The sequence below is a fragment of the Alnus glutinosa genome, chromosome 1 (assembly GCF_958979055.1).
Source record: "Alnus glutinosa chromosome 1, dhAlnGlut1.1, whole genome shotgun sequence".
Classification (NCBI taxonomy): domain Eukaryota; kingdom Viridiplantae; phylum Streptophyta; class Magnoliopsida; order Fagales; family Betulaceae; genus Alnus; species Alnus glutinosa.
The window spans coordinates 46,800,136-46,817,041 of record NC_084886.1 but is presented as its reverse complement, the minus strand read 5'-3'; the positions used below and the strand labels follow the sequence as shown (position 1 = coordinate 46,817,041).

Genomic DNA, 16,906 nt, shown 5'->3' with positions numbered 1-16,906 from the left:
GGGTGGGCAAACCAAATTAAATTGTTGTTTTATTTTCTTTACAATTTTAATTTGTTTTCAGTTGGGTTTTTTTTTTTTTAATGTATAATTTTAAGGGTATTTTGGAAACTTAAATGCAAAAATAGTTATGTAAAGGGCACGTGGCCACTTTTCCGTCTATTGTAATGCCAAAAGCTTTCTTATATCGAAGCGGTAGTTTAAGGAAGTTAAAAATCACTTTTAAAACTTTAAACTTTAATAGTAATTAAACTTTAATAGCAAGCTATAGTAATTAAGCAGGCCAAAAATATATTTTGCCCAATATATATATATATTTTCCTTGTATACACGTTTTCCTTCATGCAGGAAGTCATTTTTGCTTTTTTTTTCTGAGCACAAGAGGTGATTCCATATACTTTAAAATAAATAAATAAATAAAAAAAGGCCATCCATATATTTACAAGGAACATTTTTTTTTTTTGGGGCCATTGGAAACTCCATTCTTGAATTAATATGTGGCCAAATCACTAATTCCAAGGGAGTGGACTTTTCTCCAATATGAAGGATCATCCTGGTTAGCATTGCTTGTCTCGGGACGGCAATTGGTAGGTAATGGCAAAAGAGAAATTAATTGGATGTTGGATATTAACAATGAGACGGCTTTACCACTCAAATCCAACATACTATTATACTTATAAATTTGATTCATTTTTCAGAGAGAGATAAAGATAGACAACCAAAATGTGCTTCAAAATCAGCACAGAAGTAACCAGGGAAGAATCGAAGGAGAAAGAGAAGAGAAAGAAAGCAAAGCAAAAGGAGACAGAGAGGAAGGAAGAGGAAGAGAGAAAGAGGAGAGAAGAGAAAGAGAAGGAGAAGAAGAAACAAGCACAAGAGGAGCTGAAGAAGAAAAAAGATAAGGAAAAGAAGAAACATGATGAATTGAAGAGAAAGGAAAGAGAGAAGAAAGAGAAACTGAAGCACAAGATGAAGAAGTAATGTTCAAAGGGTTTTGTTTCTTTTTTAGTTGGAAAATAAAGATGGATTCTTCTTGCTCGGCAATCCGCATAGCATATTTAATTTTTTTTAGAAAATATGATCCCATGTAGCGTAAAATACAGCATTTCAGTGGAAATGGAAATGATCCAATTCCTATGTTAATAGATGCAGGTACGTCTAAGGTGATAAACAGCAAGAAACTCTCTGATTCACGCTGGCTCAAGCTCAGCTGAAGCTGATAAAAATTGGGCTCAACTCAGCCCAGAAGAGTGAGCTCTATTTAGGCTGGACTTGAGCCTGAGAGGTCCAAAATCAATGAACCCAATAAACAATTCCATGTGTAATATGATCGTATATAAACAGATGTGCGAGGGCAATAAGATTCTTCTTGCAAGTGTTCTCATCATATTCTTTTTCTTCTGAAGAAGAGTCCTTCAGAAATTGCATTCATATACAGAATAATTAATAAGATAATTACAAAATTATTTAAATATTGGCTAAGGTAGATATGCCATGCAGGAAACGAATGGTACTGAACCTCCTAAAGCTGGTCCCCCTCCAATTATAGGAACCTGCTTAGCTACATTGACCCTAACCACCAGTACGTGGAGCTCCTCCACCTTCTTCAATTATGGTGAAATTACATATAGCCAACAAAAATCTGGTAAAGCCTGACAATCAACATACCTCAAGTTATCAAGATGTAACTGATTCAAGCAGCAACAGCACAAGCAAATTCTGAGACCATAATCACTTGTGAAGCACACATTTTCATCCAAGCACCTTGCGAAGTTCATCAATCAATGGCGCACGTATCGTTGGCTCCACCTGCATTGGAATCAAATTATCACCTCAGTTTCCTAGTGATTACAAACAAGAATGCTTTGGAAACAAGAACCATTTTATTTAATGGCTTACCTTGCTTAGAAGTGCGGCAAGACCTTGAGGCAGTGCTTGCAAATCTGAAATTGAGTCACCAATACCCGCTAATTGAAGCAATACCTTCTGGACCTGCAACTGCTTTAGTTTATCCTCATAATTGCTTAGATTATCCTTCCATCTAAAGAAAGCTTCATCATCTACCCAAGCATCTTCTCTTCCTTCAGCAATACTAGAGTCCAAAAACCAGTTCTTGATCAAGTCCAATGCAGATTGATGCGACAGTTGGCCACCAGAAGCATTTGTTACAGTCTTAATCAGCGACTCTTCAGATATTCTCCTTCGCAATCTCCGGTAGAAGAAAGGACGAGAGTTAGCCCAGTCCACAACTTCTCTAATGACCCCTTTTGCAGCCATCCTCAGGGAAGTATCATGTAGCTCAGCAAATTTGGTGGCTATCTGGGTGTACAAAGGCAGAAGCTGCTTCTCACGGGTTCGTATCTGCTGCTGTAGAGATTCAACCATCCCATGGTCCCCACTGCTCTTGGCTTCCTGAAGTTTCGCCTTCAGATTGATCAGCTGTTGATCGAGCCTACCCATGCACTCTAACAGCTCCTTTGTTCTAAACTTGATCTCGATCATTCCTTCTGGCTCAAGGACATTACCTTTAGCTGTTCGATCAGCATACATTTCAATGTGATTTGAATTGATCCGACTATCCACGACCACCCATGCCCCACCACGGAGCTCACCCATCATTGGGATGTATACAAAAACAGGCTGCTTGTACGTTCTAAGATTCTCAACAATGGTTGATCCAGCCTGAAGGATTCCTTCAAAAAGATCCCTCTGCCCGCCTGAAAAGCCTCTCCAGTTGGCAAGAATGAAAAGTGGGAGCTCTTCTCTGTTAAAATCCAATAATGCTTGGGCTGTCTTAGTCGCAGAATCAGGAAACCATACCTGTCCAGCCTGAGGGACAACCCTCTCATGTGAATCAAGCTGGCCTGGATCAGCAGGTATAACTTGCATGACCGTCTGTGTCTCAACAGCAACTATTCCTACAGGGATTCCTCCAAGCTTTGCCCTTCCTGTAACAACTGTTCTTGCCCAGCCTTCTAGTGTCTCAACAAAGCTGTCCTTATCAAAAATGCCGCCCATCCACTTTCCACCATCATCCAAAGCACCACAAATAGCACCACGAGGATCACATGAGTTTTCAGGGAGGTATGCAACAGGCCTTTCTGGAGGATCTGAGGGACTAAGAATGGGAAGTGCACCACCTATATAGGGAGGAATATAGCTTAGCCACTTCAAGATAGCTGATATACCTTCAAGATCATCTAAAACTGTTAGATGAACAACCCCATTAGTTGCCATAATTTTAGGTCCACCAAGTTGCATGTGGGAGCTGTATACTTCCCGGCCAAGAAGCTTGTTTAGTGCAGAGAAACCAGTTAGAATTATGGGCTGATCAAGCCTCTGTATGCACCGCATCCCAAGCCGAGCTAAATAAGCACCTATCCCAACAGTCCTGCCAGTCACATATGTTAAGGTAAACGTTTCCTTGTATGCCCTTGAATATGCACCAGCAATGGCCCCACTTCCAGTTAAGTTCTCAACCCCCAAGCCATCCTCCTTCCCCACAATTGTATCTATAACCCATCTGGTTTCCCCACTTACCAGTTTTATTTCATGTGCTATTACAGAAGATCCAATCCGAGCATAATCCTCGGGGGTTAAATATACATATTGAAAACCACGCTCTGGGGTTGATTCATCAGACCAACCAACTTTAAAGCAGGTTTTGACTTCATCAGCCACCCCAATACGGGCACCAGAGTTTGCTGCCAAGTAAATTAATGGGACTTTCTTAGTGCAAGCAAGATCAGTTACTGCAAGAAAGAATGCATCCTCTCTTGGGCCAAAAGAACCAGCTTTGAAGGTCACATCATTTGTTACCACCAGAATTGTCCTCCCAGAAGGGAACTCAGGGGTAGACATTTCCATGAACCAGGCTACCATGCCAACATCATTGAGGGCAGGCGGACGCTCCACAGGAACAAGAGGAGTACCCCAGACACCTCTTTGGTCTGCAAATTTGAGTTCTGTGACTTTAACAAGAACTTCATCCTTGGGTTTCATAATGCCTGGAAACTGGAAAGCCCACGACTGTTGCAAGGCCGTCTCGAATGCCTGCAAGAAACATTTTTTCAGGTATATATATTTGAGCTGCTTCTCTATATCATTGCAATAAGGAGAGAGAGAGAGAGAGAGAGAGAGAGAGAGGATAAAGACACCAAAATTGTAGTACATTAATGGCAGGGTGCTCACCAGTGGAAAATCATAGCAGTATGTGGTGTTGCTTCTCCTGGCCACAAGACGTTTCCTATCAAGAACTCCCAAAGGCTGATACTGTGCATTCACTGGTACACCATGCAGAAGGCCCACACCAGAGACTGAACGGTAGACCACCACTTTGTGTGTGCTGGTATCCTCTAGTTCTCGATATATCTAAATATTGTATCAAACAGTAATACAAAGACAATTTAGAGCAATTCACTAAATCTAGATATTAAATTAACATAGGAACCTTTCTATTGTCATTAAATTTGCTAATACTATGAGTTTTAAAACTCGCCTATATGAGTAATACTACATTTTTTATTGGTAAGCATGGGTAGTACTCTATTATATACGATTTTCTCGGCTATCGACACTGCGGAAAGACCCAAACTACCCTTACCTACCTTTTTATACACATTATTCAATTTTTTTATGGAAAGGTCTTCTAGCAAATTTTTTGATTTACCAAGCCTTTAAGCCGGGTTTTTTAACCAGGCCTAATGTGACAAACATAAATTGCAAATGGTGTACATCAGCAACATTCAGTTGCTGAAGCATCCTCAGTATGTTACATAAGATCATACAAACCAGTGTATGGGTTTATAAAATTATTACTAGTAATGCCAACCATAGATCTCTTCATGAATTATTTTACAATTTAATAGCTTTGTAGATAATTGATCCATCAGTAGTGAAGTGGATGTTATTATTTTAGATCTAAGCAATTTGCAGCAATTCGCTGAATTACTCCAAAAGGTTCACATCGGAATAGTGCTAGTTGATGAGAATCACTTTAGACTTAAGGTCCACGGTCAACCTGAGTTCAACCATCACCGATACCCATATGGGCCAGTAGCCAGTCTACTTTTGGGAACCAACCTTTATATACTTGGCATTGAAAAAGTTTGGCTGGGTGGAATCTTGTCTTGAAAACTATAAATGATAGTACACACTTACATGTACAGTGCAGGTGTGACCAGTCACATTTGTTACCACAACCCTCCAGGCACCATTCGCCTGTCCAGAAGATGCCATCCAAAGCTTCACTTCCCACTCACAAACACCTAATCTATGCATTCTTACACCAACAGACACATGAATTTCATGTGCCAGTTCCTTCAAGATCGCCTCAACAGCACTTTCTTCTTGCTCAGCAGCTATGTCAACCCTCCTGGCAACAATATCTTAATTGTAAGACTCCAGAAAGGAAGTTCAAAATCTAATTTTAGAAGAAAAGATAATGAATGAGAAGATAGACATAATTACTTTGGGTAAGGCACAAGATCATCTATTTGCTGCTCACGTACAACATAAAGGTACATATGGGCATGGTCAGATTTGAGTTTAGTATTGTGTGCATTAAGTTCCAACTCCTCCATTGCAGCCATTAAGGACCTTAAAATGCTCCGTGAAGTAAAAGACATAGCCCATTGGCTACGTGTTATTTCAGCCTCAAGACGCTGATATGCTGTAAGCCCTTCATTTGATGTGGACTGTCTGACAAGTGTTCTGAGGAACATCCTTGGGATTGGTAGTGGCTTGTCTACAACAGTGTACAAATGCCATTGACGGTCCCGAGATGGGGTATACTGTATATTTTCATAGCCTTTAAGCTTGTCCTGCATCAAAACAAATGTGATGATTTATCAGACCAAAGGTGCATGCAAAATTGTGTCTCTTCTCTTTCATTTTTAAGCGTATACAGAGGCCCGAACTATATAGTAACTAACCAATTCAAGGTAAATAGATAATGGAGGTTCCAGATGGCGCAATACAGGCTCCTCCTCGTAATAGAAATTTTCTGCTGACCAGTGGAAGGAGTGCCTCATAGGGGCTCGCCCTTCATCCCTCTGTATGATACAGCTTATTACCCCAACTCCGACAGTGCGTAGGCTAGAACCTACTTCTTGCTCTTTAAGTATTTTGGCTAACTTGTTAATTCTCTCTTGAGCCTGATCTTCATCGCCACTGTAAAGCATCAAAGGATAATTCTGGTTAAGATCGGATATTGTTATAACTTAAGGTTCTAATCAATATACTGAAAATCCAAAATTTTGTCTGTCTGGCACATGTTTGACATGAAGAAAGAAAGATGGAAGAAAAGAAGGGATGAACAGGAAAGAACAAGAAAAGGGGGAAACGAAAAAGGGGGAAAAAAAACTCCAAGCAATTGCTTGTTATCTAAGATAGGGCTGTCCAGGGGTCTACATTACATATGAATTCAACTCAAATTCAATGATATCTTATTAGATTTTGACCTAATACTCAGTAATGGTAGCCCATAAATCCAAAGTAAACTTTCAGCTTCAATGTACATAAATAAATTATTATTTATCCTTTAAGGTAACAGATTTTAATGTGAGTACAAAGAGTGTCACACTACCTATCCTGAAGTAAACTCATCTGATTGTTGATGCCCACCAGCGAAATATGCATCATATTACCAAAGCTAGCTGGTTCTACTGATCCATGAACTGTTTCATGATGGTTATGGGGTGTTTCTCTCAGTGCAGCATTGATAATTGATGGAAGGAATTGAAGTGACTTGATAATAACCATGGCTCCCCATTTTCTCTCGCTGTGATTCTCAACCACCGGGTTTTCAGACATTTGAAATTCAGTCCCATTCTTTCTCTCAATATGCCCCTCTAAAAACTCCCATGAAGCAATAAGACCAGATCTGTGCCACTGCATCCTTACACTCCCCTTTACAAGATAGGGCTGATGACAGATGGACAAAGTTAAAGAAGGAAATCATTGAAGAAACAAACTAAAAATAAGCAGCAAGTTACAAGAGCTTGAATCATACCTGGTACAGCCTACGAACATAAGTCTCAACAACCCGTCTTTGAAGGGTGTGATCACTGTGATCGAAGAGACCGACAAGGGCATCTTCAACTGCCAAAGGAGCACTCACAAGATCCTCCATTCTTTCATTAATGGCAATTTTCCTTTTGGGAGTATCCATACTTTCACCATCCTCGGTAAACATCTCTAATTCAGAAAGACTTCTAGCGATGCTGAAACGAAGCTCACTCAGTTTAGTTTGTTCCAGCAGTTGACTTGCCTTGAGTGCCAACTGCATAAACAAATGGGGTATGAGGACTTCATTCAAACGTTAAAAATAAATTACTTTAGAAATTCCAAATTAACACCTATTGCAGCAAACTAAAGGGGAAGATAAACCAAGAGGAGAAAACACCAAAACCTCTCCCCAAGGCGCAGTAAGAAGTGATTCTTTGTAATCTAAAATGGTGAAGAATAGAGAACCAAATCTAAAAAAGTAAATTTTTCATGCTTGAGTAACTCTAGGAAAATCCCAACCTCAGAATAATTTGTATGATTTAGTGCAGAGAATCGGATTAGTATATCCCTATACGGAGCTGGATTAGGATAAACCAGTTGTTCCATGAGTTGCAGTATCAGCTTATTTTTACTCCTGACACCCTGCAAGAAAACAAATGCAATGTAGTACTATCATAAATAATTTGATGTAAATCTCAAATAGAGAAGGCAAGCCAGCTGAACATGTTATAACTAGTACCTGATGAGAAATTACAATGTCCACAACCTTCAAAAGATCTTTATTATATTGAAGTCGAAGACGTTCAATTACATCAGCCTGGACAAGACAATTACAAATGAAACTTCTGACTAGCAAATAATAAAATAACGTTCAAATTTGAGGAATCACACCAAAAGTTCCTGACACTTTTTGGCTTTATAGGAATTAATTATTAGTTAAGGGCTGAAGGAAAAACCTTGAAGTACATGGATCAGTCTTCAATACAAATATAACTACTGTGCCCCAATCCAACTTTAAAAAGGTTTCAAGATAAACACAAAATAAAGTCGTGAATATGAACACAAGTTCGAAATAAAAGGTTACAGTGAAAATGTTCAGACTGATGGATAGATAGAAGTCACCAAGAAAAAAAAGGGAAAGAAAGAAGAAAGAGAAACTAATAAACATAGTATTATAGGTCGAAGAGCATTGCTTTTGTTAATCTAGGAGATATGATATAGGATAGGGAGACACCAATTGAGGAGTTCTTTCACATATAGAAGGAAAACCAGAATCCGGTCAGACAATTCAAGTTGGGACTTGACCTCTAAGAAAGACAGGCTCTAGAAGAGCAGAGGAAGAACACAACTAGAAGCATTGGAATTCAAATTCAAATATCTATATTAAAAAAAAAAAATCAAATTCAAATGCTTCAATCGAATCAGGATTATTTACAGCAGGCCATATAAGATTGGTGTTCCCAAATGTCCCATGCTGACAAACTTACCCGGATGTTGTCACTGAATAATTCTTCAACTGACAAATACCCCTCAAAAAGCGACTGAACAATAACACGGGCATGGCTCTCTCTTCCACCCTCGTAAGACTTCACGACACTCATCAAAGGTTCAACAAGCCTTTCTTGGGCCCCCTTTTCTTTATCGGTACAGGAGGATAGATGGGCCTGAAGCAAAAGAAGCAAATAATCTTAGTGTTATAATTCAAGGAAAAGAAAATGAACTTAAAAAAGAGGAATTTGAAATAGAAAACTCACTTCAAGAACACCCCGTAATATTTTGGCAGGGAAATCAACATTCTGGGAGCTTGAGATCCCCTCCACCTCCTTATATTTTGATTCCAACTGATAAATTTACATTGGTGAAGATGACTCAGACGGCAATATTATTTTACAGTCGCTATGTGAGCATAAAACTGGAGAGGAGACCTAGAATTTATTTATTTACCTCACTCTTGAGATCTTTTGGAAGGCGGTTTGCCAGAACAGCCAAGCACTCTTGCCATTGAAGGAAAGGGAGTTGAGGACTATCAAGGCAGTTGAGCAAGTTTTGCACTACCTGAGACAGTCATATTATTTGTAATGCCAGTCTGTAGAGATAAGTAGCGATAACAGTCTACGAAATGAGATTACAGATTACTCCCACATATACGAGGCCAAAGCTCAGAATTCAAAGCATGTAGGAACAAATTATGGATTCAGAATATTGTTCAAGCTCTCTAAATCGTGATGGGAAAAGGGAAAAAAAAAAGTACTTACTTCATCTATGCTGTGCTCATATCCTGCAAGAATCATTCGGGCTGCATTTAAACTTGCAGCACATTTCTGGTGAACTTTCCCAGAAATTGCAGTTGGAGGCCCCAGGACTGGGAAGCTTCCATGGAAAGGTTCCGCTTTTCTTACAGCCGAAGGATCATCCAGATCAAGCCTAGCCATGAGTTCACCAGCCTACAAAATAGGTGACTTCTTTAACTTCTGTCAGAATTGATTATTTCATACTTCTGTGTTGGACATGGTTTACCTGCATTGCTTGACCTTCTGACAATTTAAAGTGGATAACTCCAGAAGCCGGTGAAAGAAGAGGCATACACATCTTCATAACCTCAACCTCTGCATACGGTGTGTCAGCATCAATATGACTACCATCCAAAATCAGATACCTCAGCAGCTTGCATGGTGTCTCCGCTACCAACTTGGATGGATCGTGATCATTCTAGATATAAACAAAGATTAACAATTAATCTCATCATGATGGGGAAAGAGATTAGAAATGTAACACATGAGGGTAGAAGAGAATCATGGGCACCTGAAGTAAGCAAGTCCTTCCATCAATGAGAAGGCGAGTTCCTGCTGCTTCTTCCTCTGCATATATGACATGACTGTTTCCATCCAGCTGTTACAAAAATTGAAGCTACCAGTCATGGTCACCCACACAGTTTAGAATTAAAAAGCTAGAAAGGAACCACACTGATATTTTCAGATAATGATTTACAGAAACCATCTTCTTAGCTTGTTATGAAACAATCTTCCTTCACGACAAAGTATATACTAGAATAGAGAATAGGATTCGGCTCACAAGAAAGACACTTTTGTCTTCACGATATTGATGGGTCAATCACGAACTGGATACATAGTATCGCTCCAATCTAGACAAGATACATCAGGTAAATGGTATTGTCCCTTATTCACACAAGAACCATAGATCTTAAAATACAGTACCACTTCTATCAAGAGGAACCTTGTTGACCTAAGATAATAGTCAATCATGCAGACCTGTCTAGCCTATTGTCTGCTGCAATGCACTGATGAATTTTAGAAAGCCAAGTTAATGAGGTGTCAAAAAAATAGCACCTTGCCAAGTCCAAAACAAGTTTACATGACATATACAAATTTATAGAAAGTGCAAAAGAAGCTATAAATATACGTTTCAAAGCCCAGCTATTAGGATCCACCCTGATTTTTCTGAGCACACCCATGTATACAATCTAAACATAAACAGCTACAAGCAAGACAGCAACGATCCATGTAGCAATAAGTGAAAAATGTTCGAAAGTAAAAACTTGCCTGCATCAATAAACCCCCATCACGTAAAGTATGTATCTCTGCTTCAATCTCTGACTCATTCATCCTCAACCTATAGCTTCCTGGTCCCCCCCTAATCATGTCAATCTAGAAACAGTTTTCCAACATGTTAGTGAAACATATTAATCAACCCTATGAACCAAAAGCCTGCAAAATTCTTGACACTCTGCAAAGAAGCCCTTTACACTGTAGTGACATCGTTGGAACACATACCGTATATTTGCTTCCTTCAATGTTCAAGGACACTTGAGAGTGGACAAGCGATATATGCTGCAGAAAGGATTGACAAATATCCATATGGATAAGAATTAATTTAACAAGATACCAGAATTAGGAACCAACATAGGTTATTATTTACTTTATTACCTTGGGTGGGATTTGCCCTTTTTCAAGATAACCAACAAAATCTGAAACCATAGCTGCACTGCTAGCAGATGCTTTCTGGGTTGGAAATGGTAGAAAATATAAGTAAACTTATTCTAGTTCATAACACCTCTAGAAATTAAAAAATAATAGAAAATGGTTGTGCTTACAAACAGAGCCCCTCCAACAACGGAGAGATACCAAGGAGGCCTTTCTGCTCTAACTCGCATTGCAATTCTACTATCCAACCAGCCAGTGTGGATTTTATTTTCTCTGTAATCTGAAGCCTGCACAGCATTTGCACCACTCTTAGTTTGCATTTCTTTCTTTCTTTCTTTCTTTTTTTAATTTTTTTTTTTTCAAAGGATGGATAGGATTGGGTAGTCAACAAGTGAGAATTTTACATGCAAAAGATCAATTGTATAATCAACATTGGTACGAATCTCTCCCCGAATTTGAATCTCCTTCAGACCAAGCACCATATTTGCGATAGCTAGAGCTCTGGACTCTCCAAATGCGAAAACATGTCCTGAGATGTGACTTGAGGATTTTAGCAATAGACAAAATGACAAACAATGATACATGCATTGGAATAGTTATGATCATGAGAATAGCCAGTGTTTAGAATTACAAATGAATACCTCCATTAATACCAACGTTGATACATACAGAAATTATGAGATTAATGAATCAATGGACGGCATTAAAAGTTATATATGGAAACACAATCTGCAGGTCCTTCATAAAACAGGTTTTGAAAATCTTCTAAAGCTACTCAAGATCTGAGGATTTTAAATATACTTACCCAACATGGTGGACTTAAAAAAGTAAAAGTTTCTCAAGCAGACATTTTTGTCTATTATATTTTGATTATTTACACAATCCAAGTTATCATAAATTTGCAGTATTCAGTAGTTCATACTTACCAAACTGAGAATCTGAGAATTCATGAATTCCTCCTCCAGACTGCAAATCACAATGTCAATCACAATTCAGCCTGAGACCTTTAAGTCCACAAACAATTACACAACAATAATTTACCTTAACAGAGAAGTATGCCCACACATTTGGCTTGCTTTTGAAACTCAGTTCCTGTGCAAAGTGTATAAATCAATACGGGTTTTTAATGTAAGGAAAGAAACACCAAAAGTGTGACTGCTATGAACCTCGGTGGCTGACCTGTACTTTCCCACTTGTAGGCTTAAAGCCATCATCTGGGTCCTCACTCGTTACACGCACAGCTACACAATGACCTTTTGGCCTTGTAGATTGTGCCATGTCAAAATCGAATGGGGAGGCAAGAGCTGATGTTTTCCTCCAAGCATCATATCCTCCACCATATTCCATTCCATAAAATCGCCTTATCTCTAATTAAACAAGGCACATTCACGCAGAAGGTGAAAAACTTAAAAGTTGACGATGAAGAAAAAGAGGTTGAAGAAACTCTGAATATGGATCATACCAGGAATCTGCCAGAGAGGGATACCCATCCCAACTGCAACTTGGGCTGCCGGTAGATTGATTTCAGCTATCCACTCAGTGACAGGATGCTCCACCTAGATTGGGATTAATTTATAAGACATAAAGATGCTCTTGAGAAACTAGACTTAAATAAGCAGCTTAAATTTTTTGCAAGAGGTTGTCCAGCCTAAATTGTGTGCTAGCACACAAGAAGATTTCAAATAGTTTCCTAACCACCAGAAGGCACAAGTGCCTCTATATCTACTTCAGGTCTACGCACCACTATTCTGTTGAAAAATAGCAATCCATGGACAAACTCAAGAGATCCATATAAAGAATGTATAAGAATGATAACTTAAAATTTCACGGACCAGGATTAAGATTAGAACAAATATCACTTACCTGCAACCGGGGATTGAGCTCTAAGAAATAGTACTCGCCAGACTCCATACTGTAGAGATACTCCACAGTAGCTGCTCCAACATAGTTTACACATTTAGCTAACCTCCTAGCGGCCTGCTCGAGCTTTTTCACTGTCTCTAGAGGAGCTACAGTGATTGGACCCTCCTCAATAATCTGTTTAACATAGATGTGTAAGTTAGATCCATGAGAGAATATATTTAGGAGATGATGCCGCGAATTAAAAAAAAAAAAATCGAGCAAGAAAATATGAAGAGAAAGACAGTAATAATGAAGCTATTGAATAACTGATATCTGAAAATACCATATGACAATAGATCTTACCTTCTGATGCCGCCTTTGAATACTGCAATCACGACTATGCAAAGCTGCAACATTTCCATACTGGTCACAGAGTAACTGGACTTCTAAATGCCGGCTCTAATAACAAATCACCAAATGGATTGTCAGAATATAATCTGGATGTCAGCAGCTTTGGCAATTTAGATTGAAAGCCGGTAGGTGATCTAACCTGTGAAGCGACCTTCATTATGAATACAGGCGAGCCTGGAACTTCACCTTGAACTTGCTTGAATAATGCCCTAACTTCATCGTCATTATGAACCTAGAACGTTCATAAGACAATATCAATAACTTCAGCTCCTCTGCTTAGGGCACATAAATGGTCCAAGCAAGTTCCTTGACATGATACGTAACAAACTAGTTTTACTTATACCAGCATTTTTTATATGCTTCACTATATAGGATAAGAATTACTATTGCAAAGTAATTAAAGATTTTCATAAATTAGCTACCAAGTATTTCATAAGTTGTCAAAATACTGCAGTATCGTCATGCATGAAGCAAACCTTTCTTATGCCTTTACCGCCACCACCCCAAGATGCCTTAATCATCGCAGGGTAACCTACAACCTGGCAACTCGCAATTGCTTCCTCTGTTGTATAAACACATGCTTCCCTATATACGTCATCCGGAATTGTGACCAAACAACTTTCTGATGGAATTTTCACCTGGAAGACCGAAATTTTGGATATTAGATGCGTAATGACATGCAAATAAATAATAGAGCACAATTTCAAGAGTATGAAGGTTTACATGAGAACCACTCCATGGAAGGGTGGGGACTTCTGCTGCTTGAGCAATCAATGATGAACCAATCTTATCTCCCAGTGCTGCCATAGATGTAGCTGGAGGCCCAAGAAATACAATTCCCTTTGCATCCAATGCATCAGGCAGCTCAGGGTTCTCAGATGCATGGCCCCAACCAGGCCAAACTGCATCAACATGTGTTATCTCTGCCGTCTGTGTAATGAAGAATTACAATTTATCAGGAAAAAATAAAAGGTTAATATTAGTTCATGAATTATTTAACTAACAGTAATTTTCAGGCAAGCCAGGGTTTATGATTCACACCTCTACAATGAGCTGCACATTGGCATAGTTATTATTATTTGTCCCACCAGGAACTTCCACAAACTTATCAGCAATTCTAATATGTTCTGCATTGATTCTCATGTCCTCTGGAGTAGCCATGGCCACCAACAGGATTGCCTTCTCTGTGCCAAATGTTTCATAAGCCCATGTCCTAACACTTCGCATAAATTTGACAGCCGCCATTCCATTGTTTGCAATTAAAATACTATGGATTGGCCTCTTTCCCCCAAGAGCATGGCAGAACTCATCGACTTCAGATATTGTAGCAGGGTTCCTACTAGAAACTATCCCATTTACGTAGCCGTTCCCACGCCCTACACTGGCCATCGTGGAACTCCTTTGAGATTCAGACATGCTGCCCTGCCAGAGATTATATTAAGCAACAGTTCAGGGGACTGAAAGTTCAACAAACAAATTGAGATTCTCTGACTCACTTTATATTCTTCAACAAACTGATGCAGATAAATTTTGAAGAAAGCTACACCAATCATAACTTTTCATGTTTCTTTCAGAAAATTAAACTCAAGTGACCAAACATAAGCCAAGTCAAAATATTCTAAACTAAGTCCAATTTAACAGCAAAGATTAGCATAAACAAATACACATATGAGAACGGTTGCGTTTGGCTGCAGATAATTGGACTGAAAAGAAGAATCCTTTTTTTTTTTTTTGCAATAGATACTCCTCCTTTAACTGTTAGCTGTTTCAGTAAGCTTAAAACGTAAAAAGGTTAAGTTCGATCCCAAAATCCATTGGTCCATGAAGTGTAAAATCTAGTTCCACTTCTGTGCAACAAAACACGGCCTAAGACTACAGTTCCTCGGATGGAGAATCGCATAAACATCAATTGCAGCGAAAAGGGCACTATCCAAAAGATAGAACACGTCTTTCCAACAGCACATACCCTCAAAAAGGTTGGAATTAGATTCCAAATCGCACCAAATCAAGTCCCTACCAAAAAAAAAAAAAAAAAAAAAAACCTCCAAAGGCCCATAACCAATTCCAAGCTATAATAAAAAAACCCAAATCAGACAAGAAAGATACAAATACAACTAATCACCAGACAATACGTACAGGAAACAAAGAAGAAACAGGTCACAGACCTCGGAAAAGTGGAACAGGAGCTGGGATCAAATTGATTCAATTTGCCTTGTGGGTGTGAAGCATTTCGAGTGAAGAAACAGAATTATGAACAAACACCGGCTAAGAATTGATGGGTGTGAACGTTTAAATTTGATCATGCATTAGAGACACAAGGAATAACAGAAGGGGTAGGTTTGGCTTTGGACAAGGCTGGTTCTTGTCCTTTTAAGTTCTAACGACTTTAATGGCAACTTGACAAGTGCACGTGGTACCTGTCCACTGCCACAGCCACACCGCTCTTCTCACTTCTGCCCGTAGTAGTTCCCAACTTCCCAGCTACCCACTCTCTCTCTCTCTCTCTCTCTCTCTCTCTCTCTGAAATCATTCAGGAATCTATTTTCCCACTTTCTGGAACTCTCAAATCCCCAGTTCGGGCACCCCAAAACATTAACAAATACAAAAACTACTCATTGAATCACGAATTAATCAATTTTCTAGTGGGGGGTTGGTGTAGCCTTGACCGTGTGTTTGGGTGGTGTTGTCGACCAACCCTTCCTCCTCCTTATTAGACGAGTCACACGTACCAACCTCTACCTCTCTTCTCTGACTTGTTTTTATTACAATAAATTATATATTCACCAAACTTTTATTCTAAATTATTTGACGTTACACTCTCAAACAAACAGCTCCTAAGCAAGAAGTGTGGTTCATATCCTTACTCTTTTACCATTCTTTTCTTTTTTAGTACTGTTATCATACTGTAGAGGAAGTGGGTGTTTGGTGTCAATAAAATCATTTGTCAACTGGGATAGATGTGTATGTGGGGTTATGATTAAATTAGGAAATAATGGGACATTAAATTTTGGTTGGGGTTGGGTTATGGTTGGAGGTTAGGTTTATCCCATGCCATCCTCATCCTTTTGTTATGGCCGAATTAATTTAATGGAAATGAATAGAAGAAAGAATTCTGGAAGACCGGTTTGAATGTTTTTGCACAAGTCATACAAGATGGCTTGGATTGGATGGTTTTGCAAGGAAATGGGTCCCTTTGTGAGTTTGGCAACGTGGCTTAAGGAAAGTCAGCCATTGCGGGCTCAATATATTTTGATTATTGTTAATTTTAATTACCAGAAAAATTTTATAACCTGATTAATTATTAATCCTTGACTCTCATTGAGCAACCTCCACAAGTATCACATCTTACACTCTATTGGTTTGCACATATATTTTCATTAATTTTGCTTTTCGGATTATTATAATTTGGGAAGTAAATATAAGAGAGTTTTTAAGGAGCTTACATGTTCAAGCAAGTCATAGCAGCCCACCTACCTACTATTACATTTTCAATTCGAATCGTTAGCAACTCATAAAGAAAATTGTTGGATTGGATAAATAAATAAAGCAAAGTCAAATTACAAATAACATAAAGACAAATAAATAAATAACACAATCAGTTACAGTAATCCATTCCACATCCCCATGGATCTAAGCAAGCAAACCTACACAAGTATCACATGTTACCCTTGATATATATCAGTTAGCATAACAATTTTCATCAATTT

General features: G+C 38.8%; 1 protein-coding gene across 6 annotated transcripts; it reads right to left on the bottom strand.

Moving 5' to 3' along the window:
• Nucleotides 1–1,360: 1,360 nt before the first annotated feature.
• Nucleotides 1,361–15,803, bottom strand: LOC133853760 (acetyl-CoA carboxylase 1-like). 6 transcript variants are annotated; one of them, XM_062289782.1, is made up of 32 exons: nucleotides 15,617–15,803; nucleotides 14,241–14,616; nucleotides 13,923–14,129; nucleotides 13,676–13,837; nucleotides 13,339–13,431; nucleotides 13,152–13,247; nucleotides 12,810–12,983; nucleotides 12,409–12,502; nucleotides 12,126–12,313; nucleotides 11,988–12,038; nucleotides 11,873–11,912; nucleotides 11,351–11,475; nucleotides 11,117–11,233; nucleotides 10,950–11,024; nucleotides 10,797–10,853; nucleotides 10,566–10,670; nucleotides 9,808–9,894; nucleotides 9,523–9,714; nucleotides 9,261–9,449; nucleotides 8,950–9,060; nucleotides 8,760–8,846; nucleotides 8,493–8,669; nucleotides 7,745–7,822; nucleotides 7,525–7,647; nucleotides 7,010–7,279; nucleotides 6,584–6,921; nucleotides 5,931–6,168; nucleotides 5,467–5,819; nucleotides 5,158–5,371; nucleotides 4,189–4,368; nucleotides 1,897–4,050; nucleotides 1,361–1,806 (listed from the first exon to the last, which is right to left on the bottom strand). In XM_062289782.1, exons 1-32 carry the CDS (start codon nucleotides 15,727–15,729, stop codon nucleotides 1,750–1,752), a joined length of 6,921 nt encoding a protein of 2,306 aa, XP_062145766.1. In that variant the 5' UTR covers nucleotides 15,730–15,803; the 3' UTR covers nucleotides 1,361–1,749. The 6 variants fall into 6 exon arrangements, with proteins under 6 accessions (XP_062145766.1, XP_062145789.1, XP_062145796.1 ...); XM_062289805.1 differs by having other exon boundaries at nucleotides 14,241–14,621; nucleotides 15,336–15,750; XM_062289812.1 differs by having other exon boundaries at nucleotides 15,336–15,750.
• Nucleotides 15,804–16,906: the final 1,103 nt, after the last annotated feature.